The sequence below is a fragment of the Panicum virgatum genome, chromosome 1N, assembly GCF_016808335.1.
Source record: "Panicum virgatum strain AP13 chromosome 1N, P.virgatum_v5, whole genome shotgun sequence".
Classification (NCBI taxonomy): Eukaryota; Viridiplantae; Streptophyta; class Magnoliopsida; order Poales; family Poaceae; genus Panicum; species Panicum virgatum.
The window spans coordinates 62286479-62299241 of NC_053145.1; the positions used below are offsets into that span (position 1 = coordinate 62286479).

General features: G+C 46.0%; 1 protein-coding gene across 1 annotated transcript; it reads right to left on the reverse strand.

Moving 5' to 3' along the window:
- Positions 1-203: 203 nt before the first annotated feature.
- Positions 204-5135, reverse strand: LOC120653848 (putative disease resistance protein RGA4). Its single transcript, XM_039931533.1, has 3 exons — positions 1238-5135; positions 593-666; positions 204-503 (listed from the first exon to the last, which is right to left on the reverse strand). Exons 1-3 carry the CDS (start codon positions 4998-5000, stop codon positions 411-413), a joined length of 3930 nt encoding a protein of 1309 aa, XP_039787467.1. The 5' UTR covers positions 5001-5135; the 3' UTR covers positions 204-410.
- Between the last annotated feature and the right edge of the window lie 7628 nt (positions 5136-12763).

Sequence of the window (12763 nt, forward strand, 5' to 3'; positions counted from 1 at the left end):
TCTTTAGCATGTTTCCAAGCAATCGCCTACCAGTCGTTGTCGTTGAAGCAAAAATGATGCACTCTGAATCTAGGTGAACTTGGCTGTAAACTGTGTGAATGCTAATCTATGTATGGTCTTCCATTCTTTGTTCAAAGGATTTAATGATTGTGCATATGCAAGACGACATGAGCAGACACGGAGAATATACAAAGTGTGCTGTGTAGTAGCAAAGCTTGAAGTATTATGTCCATAGCCAAATCGTATTTCTATTATTTCAATATTTATGGCTACTAAGGCGCCTGATAGGGCATTTCATTTCTAGTGACCTTTAAATTTAGTTCCCCGGTCAATTGAATATAGTTCCCGACCCACATCCAAGGTTCTTCCTAGTTTTTAGCCATCGTATCAAGATCAATGGATAGCTATCATTAATTGGTTTTTAGAATTTCTTGTGGCTCTTGGCTTCCTGGAGAACAAAATACTCTGCTCAAGAACTGAGTTTTGTTTGTGTGATTCATCACCTGTTTCAAAATAGAGATGTTCAGCTAGAAGTTAGTACTTGGTAGCACCAGCAAGGTTACAGTTTATACACATCAAATTCAAATAATACCGCAGTCCAAGTGACCCCTGAATCATCGGCTCTTTTTTCGATGTACTGTTCACCCTTCCTGAAGCAGCAATCTCCTACAATAGATTTGCAGTAGGTAAAAAAAAAGCTAGTGTTAAGCACACAAATTAACAAAGAGAAATTAAAGGCATTGAGTTGTATAGTTTGCTTGTTCGGTCAATAGCCTAGATCAATCGCAACCAGAAACAGTAATTTTCACTAGATTAAAACTATTTTGAAATAAAACCCATGATTTTACCGCTTTTGGGGCCTACTTACTATTTGTATTTTGACACTTGCTTCCTCAAAACTATAACTTTGTGACATCCATTACAAATACTGCCACAAAACTACATTGACACCTTTTGCCATCAGGATCTAGTCTTATGATAATAACAAATATAACAAAGTTGTAAACTTATTCTGAATATATTTGGGTATAGCAAACTTAAGCTGCCTAAATGGCCTTCCTATGGGGTTGATACATACAAACCAAAACATTGTGCCTAACTTTAGTCATGGCAAGAAAGAAGGGGAGAAAACGGAGGACCACATTCTGTGAAAAAAGCAACTCATATGCAGGATGGAATTGAAGGATGCAAAAAAACGAAGTGTATTAAGTTGAAGCTGTACGAACAGTGGATCTACCTATTTGCACATTAGGGATCTGGCAAATCTTGTTCCATTCAATGCTTCCATGCTCTTTAACTTTCTTCCGCAGCTCTGGATGGCACTCCATAATAAATAGTGACAGTAGGGAGGAGGGCAAACTTGACAGTGAACGGAGATGATTGGATTCATACACGCACAACGACTTGAGAGAGGAGAGTTCTCTTATGCTCGGTGGGAGCGATTCGAAACTGGCTTTAAATATGTATAGGAACCGAAGGGATGTACAATTATGTAGCAGCCATGGCTCAATTACGTTCAACATCTCTGACCCATCTCGAATGTCCAGACGAGTGGTTGTGCATAGACTCTTGAGTGGCTCAACAAGCACCAGGCAGGGGTGGTCGATGTTAATGCAATCGAATTGCATGAACCTTCTAGGCTCTTCGAGGCAACCAAATACGTCCGGAGTTAGGGATAGCCCAACCTCTTTGAGTTTACTGCAGTTGGAGATACTTAAACGCTTGAGGCATCGAACGGATTCGAGCCCCCCCAGGGATGACAGATTCCTGCATCCATTCATCTCAATGTTTCGCAACGACATGAGACTCCGAAATACATCTGCGGATGGGAGGGATTCCAATACCAAGCAGTTTCTGAGGCTCAAACTGGAGAGATTGGTAAACGCTTGCAGTGACTGAAGCAGCAGAAGTTCCAAGTCACCACACTGCCCCATTTTTAGACGTTTAAGTGACGATAGAGAAAGAGAAAGGTTATCTTCAGCACCTCTTAGCATCCTCAACTCTGGACAGTTATTTATAAAAAGTTCACCAAGTCCATTCATTTCTTCAAAAGGTAAGGGTGCAGATTCCAGATGCTCACAGTCAATGATGCTCATTTCACATAGAGTTCCCATGAATTGTTTTTGCTCGAATAGGCTCCCCACAAGTGAATTCAAACTCTGACAACGACTGACCTTGATTTCCTTCAGCAGGGACGATACAGTTTCATTGTTCTGGTTCTGCAGCTCAGCTATTCTTGGAAGCCTGGTCAATCCGGAATAATCAATTTCCAGTAACACCAAAGTAGGAGGTAGAAGAGGCAATTCCTCAAGTTCAAAGCAACGTCTCACATCAAGTGTATGAAGCCTTGGTGGCAGGAACAGCTCCATACACCCATCTCCCAAGGTATTTAACTCCGGACCAATTCTTCTCAGTCTAGTAAGACCATCTAATCTTAAATCCTCGAGCTTTAGTAACATTTCAAGGTTTGGGAGTTCTTCAATATGTGCACAACCATTGAAATTAAGCTTTACAAGGTTTTCTACACAGGGTTCTGTAATCCAATGTGGAATTCTACGGCCACCGAAACCTGAAATACTTAGATTTCTAAGATTGGCATGTGGCTCAAGGCTGTCAGCAATCAGCTCAGCAGTACTACTTTGATCACCACTGCGTCTCCACCATTGTAGATGTAATGATTCGAGGTATTTCTTTGACTTCATGTTGGCCTCCTTTGCCTCTTCTTGGTTATGAACGTTCTCAAGGCCGTGAACAGAAATGGAACGGAGGCCTCCCAAATCTTTGAGCACACTTATACTGTAACCTTTTACTCTCCTGATACGATAATCAGGTAAGAATTGAAGAGAAGTCAGTCTGCCTATTGGGACCATACTGCATCCATGTGGTCCATATGACACGTGCCGTAAGCAGTCAAGGTACCCAACATCCCTTACTTGTTTTGATCCTATATTCACAGATTTCCATTTCAATGTTGTTAAGTGATACAATTTGAAAACTCCAGACATGCTTTCTTGTGCTGTGTATGTATTTTTCAATTTGATGCAACGAAGGTGCTTCAACTTTGCAAGTTTACTGGCAAAATGGGATGTGTGCCATAATTCTGTTTCAAGCAGACGCAAGGATTTTGATCCCGCAACAAGCTGTTCCACAGCATTTAGAATATCTATATTCTCTTCCACATTAGTATGCCCATCTTTGATGATAATGGTGCGCAAATGTTCCAAACGGGATATTTTCTTAATCTTTTCCACAGGGAATTTATAAATATATTCAACACGAATGTGTCGAACTGTGCTCACCACATTCTCAAGGCTGGTAACATCAGCTATCCGTACGCATTCTCCAAAAGAAACATTTGTTGCTAAATCATGCATTAAGTCATGCATAATATAGTATCCAGAATTTTCTTTTGCTTGACCAAAACGATCTACATAGAAGCTGAGATCTAAGAATGATTTCCTAATCAGTTGAACCAGGTACTCTTCTCCAATCTTCACGAGACAAGTTTCAGATTCATTATGTGAGATCAAGCCTGAGTTTACCCACATCTCGACTAGATCATTCTTGTTAAATCTATAATCTTGTGTGAATAAACTGCAAAAACGGAAGCAAGTTTGCAACTTTGGTGGTAGATGATAGTAGCTTAACCTGAGAACATTCATAATATCCTCTGAACTTCCACAAAAATGTTGCAAACTTTGCGTCAGGAACTCATTCCAGTAATCCAATCTCATATTATCTCGCAGATGTGCGGCTACAACCTTTGTCACCAACGGACAACCTCTGAGACTCTTGGCAATTTTTTCTCCAGTTTGGTTGAAGGCTGCACCATCTTGGAGATCAGGACTGCAAAAAGCATGATGCCTGAAAAGCTCTATGTTAGCACATTCATCGAGGCCTTGCAGTTTATGGTGTTTATTTTCACCTCTCATAACATTTTCTGCCATCTCTGCCACTCTTTCTATGCGTGTTGTCAGCAAGATCTTGCTTCCTTTCTCCCCTTCCCTCAAAGGAGCAAGTAACTTCTCCCATTGGTCATCTTTTTTGTCCTCCCAAACATCATCCAAAATAAGCAAGAATTTCACGGATCTCAATTTCTTTCCAAGAAATCTCTGCGACGATTCCAAAGTACTAACATCAGTTGTTTGCCATCCAGCATTTTCCAACATCTTGCTTATTACATCCTTTGCATTAAAGCTAGTGGATACACATGCCCAGATCACCTTATTAAAGTGCTTGTTGATAGTGTCATCATTGTGGATGAGTTGTGCCAGGGTAGTTTTGCCCATCCCACCGTGACCAACTATGGAAACAACAGATACTTTGCTCTCCTCAATTTCAGCATCTCCAACTGATGGCTTGGTCAGCCATCCAATTAGTCGCTCCAAATCCTCTTGCCGACCAAACACTTTAGGTGCAGTTATCATGGAACCTGTTTCACGATCCTTGTTCAGATAATCCTCTTCCTGACGGCTAGTAGTACTTCCTCTGAGGTTGCCGGCAAGTCCCAGAAAACCCTCTACACCTGAAGCAGCCTTGTCTAAACCCTCCACAGCTTTCTGCAGTTTCTTGAGAGTGCCACGGTGAGTCAACCCCCTGATAGTCTTATCCAGAACACTAGCATGCATAACAGACTTGATAGCACGATGCTTCATCTTAGCAAAAGAGGAGCCCCAGTCACTCACCTTGAGGTCCTCGGCCTTCTCCTTGAGCTTGTAGTACTCGACCTCATCGACAGCATCCTCGGCCTCCTCGTACGCATCCCTGAGCTGCCACAGCCACGCATCTAGCGCGCTGCTCTCCTCCTTGATACGCTCTGGGTTGATGACCTGAAACACAGCTTGGATCTTGGGCAAGGCTTGCTCTAATCTGCGCTGAATCTCATCGTAGCCATCAACTTTGAAGTACTCATTCAGGTAGCTGAAGGCTTTGTTGACCAAGAAGCTGATGGCTGGAATCGCCACCGACTTCCCGGCAAACACAAGGGCGGCAGGAGCCATGCCCTGCTAGGAGTGTGGGTGAGTTGGAGAAGATGTTCTTGGGTGCACTTGTTCTTTGAGAGGAAGGTTGGGATGTCTTCGCCTTGGGGAGAGGAAAGTTGAGATGAGAAAATATGTGCAGAATAATTTAAGCAGTGGTTGTTGGGTTCGTCTGATTCCCTGTGCTAATACTTAATTAGTAGTGCTCAATGACGATGATGGAACGCCTTTAGGCTAATACTTAATTATTTAACACTTGGTAATGGAGTACACCTGTAAATTGCTGGGAACAAGAAAACTGAGGTCTTTATATTCCCAGTAAAAATTACTATTTGGGTAAGAGGGAAACAGTTTTGCAAATTCATTGAGTCAAAGTTATCGACAGAAAATTCCTTACCTACCACATCATAGCAAGCACCAAATTGAAGAAAAAGCTGACTAGATTTTGTACCACATCTCAAATCAGAACTGAAATTTTAGATCAAAGCATCAAAATTTAGACAAGGGCATCAAGTTGAACCTCAAGCGCAATAATTCAGATTGCTGCTGAGGCAGACCTCACCATCGAGCAGTCTGCCAGCATAACGATGCAGGCATGCAGCGGATGAGCTCGTGACTGGCAATTGAATCGATCTTCTTGACCTGCAGGTCCCAAGCAGAAGCTCGTGAATCGGCCATTGCCATGGAGCAGGCAGCCTCGTCGAGGACAGGTCAGCCTACTGCGCGGCGTCAGCCTTCCTGAACCGGATTGTGTCATGACCCAGAATGCGCCAACGGCATGAGTAAAACGTAGTGTTGCCAGTTACGTAATAGGGTAGCTGTCTTGTGGGCCCGAGGCCGTGTAATCTCCGTGAGAGTGTTCGGCTTTATAGCCTGTGTTCCTGACGCGATGAACAAGTAAGAAAACAAATTGAGAATGAAACTCCGGTCGAGGATCTGTCCTCGTTCCGCCCCCGAATCTCGCATGTCTCTGTGATTGTGCTCACGCCTCGTTCGATCGTAGGCTAGGGGGATTACAGTGGTATCAGATTCAGTTTATCCTTGGCGCGTTTCCGTTTGATTCGCTGCCGTCCCCGGGTTGGAATAACCTCATCGGTGATTCCGCCGCTCCGCCGTGAATCACTACGATTCCGGCGTCCTCGCCCCGCCTACCGACTTCCAGTCGGCGGCGGCCCCCGCAAATCGCAGGTTAGCCAGTCCGGCGCCGGCGACCACCTCAGTTCTTCGCGCCGCTTAGGTCGTAGTGGGGATCTACGGATTCGTCTCTGTTCCGCGTTGCGCTTGGATCGTGTTCATCAGTCACCACGGCGCCTCCCAAGCCCTCTGCGCAAACCCAATTCATCCTCGACGCCATGGCGACGTTCTCGCAGCGGGAGGACGATCACTGGGAGCAGATGTCGCAGAGCGTCGACCTACTGTTCGCGCGCGTCGGCAACATCGAGCGCGTTCAGTCCCAGATGTCTGCTCAGATGGATTTGAGCACACAGATCATGGATCAGCTACTTCGTGATCAAACCACCTTGGCGAAGCAATTGGACACCACGGGTCAAACTGTTGCTCGTCTGGCTGCCCAAGTTTCAGATTCTGACTCTATTCCACCGCATCGTCACTTTCGGACTTCTGGGGATCCCTCCGGATCTGGTGAGACTCATGCTCCTCACACTTTCTCTGCTCCTCATCGTACGAGTTCAGATTCTACGACTGTTCCTCGTCACGCTGTTCCTAAAATGTCATTCCCCAAGTTTGTTGGTGATAACCCTAGGATCTGGAAGGATAAGTGCCTCGATTACTTTCATATTTTTAACATTCCTGAATCCATGTGGGTAACTTCTGCTTCGCTGAACATGGATGAAAATGCTGCTTCTTGACGTAAAAGACCCCAACCCCAACTGAATGCTATAGTGGTCAATGATTTAGACCAAACTCTCTCTGATGAAGTGCTTACACAACTGGCTGTGGAAGATTCTTTGCAGGAGGAATTTGAACACTTGTCCCTTAATGCCTTGGCTGGTACTGCACAGGGTGATGTACTGCAACTTCGAGCCTTAGTCAAGAACAAAGTTCTTCTCATTCTGATAGATAGTGGCAGCTCTCACAGTTTTCTTAATCAGTCCTTTGTGGATTTGCTCCAACTACAGACAGTTCCTTCTCCTTCTCGAGCTGTCAAGTTGGCCAATGGCCAGGTGTTACTCACTGACAAAATAGTTCCAGCTTTGGAATGGTGGTGTCAGGGGCATACTATCACAACTCAGATGCAAGTGTTGGACTTAGGAGCTTATGATGCTATTTTGGGATATGATTGGCTGAAAATGAATAGCCCAATGAATTGTAACTGGGCTGAGCACTCTGTGGAATTTTCTCACCAAGGCAAATTGATCAAGTTGCAGGGTGTTTCACCTCAACCCTTGTCATTATCTGCTGTATCAGCTGAAAGTTTGGTCAAGTGGCACCAAGGTAATGATGTTTGGGCATTGGCAGCCCTTCAGTTTGGGGACTCTACCTCTCCTGTTGTTCCTGCTCCTGAACTTACTGCTTTACTGGAGGAATTTGCTGATTGCTTTACTGGAGGAATTTGCTGATGTTTTTCAGAAACTGTCACAGAACAGTCCAGATAATACTGATCAAGTGCACTAATTAACCATTTAACTTAATCCTCCGCTACTGCACTTCACCAGTACACTCAGACTGCCTGCTTTAACCAGGATCGATTGCACAGGAACTCTCGCCAGAATACGAGCACAGGTGATTACAAGCAACAAAAGTTTTCAAACAAACTTACAACCAGAGTTAAACAAAAGTCCCCAAATTAATTTACAATAAAGTTTTATAAGCCAGAGTTACATTTCGAATACAGAGTTCAAACGCAGCGGAAAATACAAACAGGTTTGAAACAAGCTTCCAAATACAGTACGATAAATAACGTTGATGACCGAAAGACGAACTTCACATCTTGCCCACTAATGTGAGGCTCACCTGCCTTCACTTCACGGAGAAGACGGAACCCACTCGACCGTCCAACTTGGAGGAAGAGGCTGACCACTCCAGGACGCATTGATTTCCTCGAAGTCTTCTGGAATACAACCTGCTCGGAAGGGTTACAACCAAACCCTGAGTATTCTAATACTCAGCAAGGCTTACCCGTCTATGGGTATACTTAGCCCATTACCTAGACATGCACAGCTCTTTGGCTCTGGGTTATTTTGCTGAAAAGCTACTAAAACTGGATCCTTACTTTCAATATTTTAGCTCCAATTGTGTTGATATCTAGAAACTAGGTTTGCCTAATTCTTTAGAGCACACATGGTTAATCATATTATTTTTTCAAGAATATCAACAAAAGTCCAACTTTTCTCTTTCTGTCCTTTCAATCCTTACTACGATGTGACGCATTGACCAAGGCTCTCCTATCCGCGAGTCACGGCGAATCGATCCGATTTAACCTTGCAAGGTGGACCTAACTCACACGACACATGTAAGCCCCGTCGGGCCATGCGTCAACTGTTTCCACATTACCACGGCATTTGAACTACGCCTGCTAAAACCCAGGTGATGGGCCCCTCGCAGTGAACTCCCGGAGAACCCGGAGGCGGCATCCTATCCAACACCCGCCAACTCCCACGCCCAGCGTAGCATGACGGAATTCAAATCACCGCTGTAAAGTGGTACACAGCTCACCGGTTTCGACTACCTCCTACTTCCGGTATGTGGTTAGTACTGTTCAATCCTCAGTCAAAGGGCCAACAACGGAACGGTCCTCAATCGACACAGGCGGAGACTCAACTTTCTTTATGCAAATATCATGCCCAACTTTCCCTCCGCCCGGTCTCCAATTTCCTTCTCATTGCCTTATTCCTGACAACACTGCCTGAAGTAACAACCCTATATCTCGCGGGTGACAGGAAATCACCCGTCTTCTACCGAGTTTACTTAAGCCTAGCAGTGCTAGCGATACCTACACTAGTAAGGACACTGGGTATTTAAGATTATGCCTCTATGGTTCCAATCAATTCCTTGAACGTAAATGCGCAATAATTTAAATATAACATGGAGTAATTAAAATAAGGGATATGCTCCGGGGCTTGCCTTGCAGGTCAGCGGGGTTAGTGGCTTCTTCGGGAGCGTGCTTGACGGCGTCCTCCTGCTGTTCTCCCGCTTGCGGCTCCTGGACCGGCTCAGCAACCAGCTCGTAAGCCGCTTCGTTCGTGACGTCTACACGTATGAAAAGATGCCATGCAGGAGTTACAACGGTGCAAGGTACTCAGGAGGCAATGCAATACGAGTAAAAGAAGATAAGACTGGCAATCCTTTAACGAATAATCATGAAGAACTAGCGATAAAGGGAACGACTTGGTGTTGCTTGGCAGGTTTAATTTCCGACTGAGCTTAGCCTGAAGTGTTTCCTTTCAACAACACTACTTAAACTTGCATTAAGAAGGCTAGGTACACCACAAACAAAGAGAAGCATTAAGGCATTGCTTAGCCATGGTGAAAATAAAGAAAGACTAAAACTAGGAACTAGCTAAACACAAAAACTTAATAAACCGCAACGAGCTAGTATCACAACTTTTCTATCATGAAACACTACTGACAAGGAGTGCATAAATAACTTACCAACATTTATTGACATATAAAAGTATTTACTTTAACTCTAGAAAAGGAAATCAAACAACAATAGATCCACAAAGATACACATAGGCCCTGCACCTGGAAATTTTTCAGTGGACTACACATACAAAGAGTAATCTACTGAATAAATTTCATAATTTTTTGACAACTATAGCTGTAGAAATAAATTAAACAAGCTTAAGCACAAAGCAAAATATAGCACAAGCAACACTAATGTAACACAAGCAAGGATAATTTTCCTCTAAAGTTCTGGACCTCACGAAGCTAACAAAATTGAGTTTGCATTTATAGCATTTTCCTGTGATTTATTATGCATTTACAAAGCTTCAGCCGAAATAAAAAAAAACTAAATCTACTCTAACCTCCCCCACTCTCCCTGACCGCGGGTCCCACCCGGCAGGGGAACAGAGAGGGGAAAGGGGAGCTCCCCTGCTCTGCCCCGCACGCGCGCCGGCGGCGCGCTGAGCGCGCACGCGGCGGCCGGGAAGGGGGCCGGCTGGCCAGCCGGGCGGGCGCGGGCGGCGCGTGCTCAGGGGGGCCCGAGCGCCCGCGGAGCGGCGCAAGGGTGCGCGCAGGCGGTGGCGGCGGCAAGACGGCGGCAGCCCGCGGCGGCGTGCGGCGGCGGCGCCGTTCCGGCCGTGGCGGGGCAGGAGGACCGCGGAATGGGGCGGCGCGACAGCGAAGGGTGCTCGGCGACTCCGGGGCGCGCGGCGGCGGCGAGCAGGCTCGCGTGAGGGCGGCGCGCGGCGTGCGCCGGTGGCGCAGTAGGGCTTCCGCGGCGGCGCAGCGGTGCTCCGGCTCCGGCGGTGCGGGATTCAAGCGGGGATGGGGTTGGGAAGGGAGAGGAGAGCGCGGAGAAGCTCACCGGCGACTCGATTTGAGCGGAAGGAGGCCGGAAGGGGGTCGTCGACGGCGAGGGCGAGGCTCGGCGGGCTCGGTGATGGCGGCCGGCGGTCTGGGGCTTCGATTCGGCCCGGGATTGGCGCGAAAGAGTTCGTGGAGGGACGGAGGAGCTTCGGGGCGAAGTTGCGAGGCTTGGGGCGCGGAGAATCGGGCGGGGGTGGCGAGGATGGCCGTAGCGGCGGACGGCGGCGAGGCTCGGGCGGCTCTGCTCCTTGCTGCGCTATGGAGAAGAAAGGGAGGGGAAAAAATGGACACGGCTCCGGGAGAGGGATAAGGACGGCGCGCGAGCGTGGCTAGCGAGGTTCGCCGACGTCCGACGCGTGGCGTCACCGTCGCTGTTGCCGTCGGCGCACGTACGGCGTCGAGAGCACAGTAAACTAGATGACTTCATTTCATTGATTTTGACCAAAGTTTGACCGCCCAAAACTCCAAATTTCATATGGGAATATGAAATTTGGCTAAAATAGAAGTTGTAGAGGAGTAGAAGGTCTACAACTTTTGTTTTGGGCGCAAGTTGAATCGAAGCTCGGATCATGGAGAAAAACGCGCTCGAACTCGGCTAAACCAATGTTTACTGCGCAACTCGATTAACGCTAACGACGGTGATTAACCCTAATTAGCGATTAAACACGATATTAATGCCAAAACTAACACCGGGGTGTTACAGCCTTCCCCCCTTAAAGGAATCTCGTCCCGAGATTCACGCGCGTAAGGGACAGATAAGGAGGAAAGATGTTCGTTAACCAAGGATATTAGCAGTATCCTAGTCTTACCTTCCCCAAACTGACTTACCTTCGGAAACTTTCTTAGGGGTAGCGCATTCAGCGTGAACCATCCCTTCTCGATGGTACCATGTGCCGGACTTGTTTCTATCGCATTGCTTATTTGGCCTCTGATCTTGTGTAGATGGTTCGTACTGTGAAGCTAACATCCGAAGCAGATTGCTTGAGTCGCCTCCCGACATACGAACACTGGATAGTATCTTTGCCCAGTTCGGATTATTAGAGGTGCTAACCGAATTCAGTGGATCTTTCCAAGTGGATGAACGGCAGTCCCGAATAAAATGGCCGTATTCGCCACACTTGAAACAAGGTTGACACCCGGTGCAACGACATTTCTTCTTTGATCTCATTGAACTCCGAACCGGTGAACGAGTTCTTGCTCTTATAGCTGGGTCGACATCAGTAGTACTCCTAACTTGCCTTCTACCACGTGGAGAGAATTCTGTGCATGTAATTTCCCATCCACTCAAGTCTATGCTGCCCGCGCCGAGCTTGGGAATCTGACAATTTACCTGGTGATCTTTAAGTCCCATCAGAAGTCGCGATGGTGGCATTAAGGAGTCCGAATAAACATTCTGCATCTTTTCTTGCTTCCAATTTATTTCCGATATGGGGTTTGTATATTCTTCAAGTACTTTGCTGTGTTCACTTTTCTTTTCTTTGGAGCTGCTTCGTAGACAAGGGCGGTCGTACATCTTGCAACAGGGGCAAGGCTCAATTTGCCTCACTGGTGCTTCAGTTATCACGACGTCGGAGGGTAGAAGGTTGATATGCCCCTGACCAGGGCCCTTCCTACTACTTCTCGCTGCATACTCCATTATTCACCTGAGAAACAGAATAAAGTGGAGACATCTTTAGCAGTAGGACAACTTCTATTTCGGGAGGACCCACACAAACCTCATACACATAAATAGCTATACACCACACTGCATACACAAGTTTCTAGCCCAAACTAAGCAAGGTCGTTTAGGGAACTCAAGATTACACATGCAGTCCAAAACCAGAATTTCCTACTAAGGTGAAAGGAACTTCCTCTGGCCAAAATTCACACTTGCTGAGTTTAGCATATAGCTGATGTTCCCTAAGACGCTGGAGTACTATATGAAGATGATGATCATGTTCTTCTTCTGTCTTGGAATAGATTAAGATATCATCAATGAATACCACGACGAATTTATCCAACTCTGGCATGAACACCGAATTCATGAGATACATGAAGTAGGCTGGAGCATTGGTTAATCCAAAGGACATGACCAAATACTCATAAAGACCATAACGAGTGGAGAATGCTGTTTTTGGTATATCCACCGGTCCGATTTTGATTTGATGATAACCAGATCGTAAATCTATTTTTGAGAATACCTTAGCTCCAGCTAGTTGATCATCTCGGTAAATTAACCAAGGTCCTTTGTCTACCACATCTTGTAGTCTTCTAGCATTTTCGTCCATTAGCAGTTCTTTGAAGATCAATCC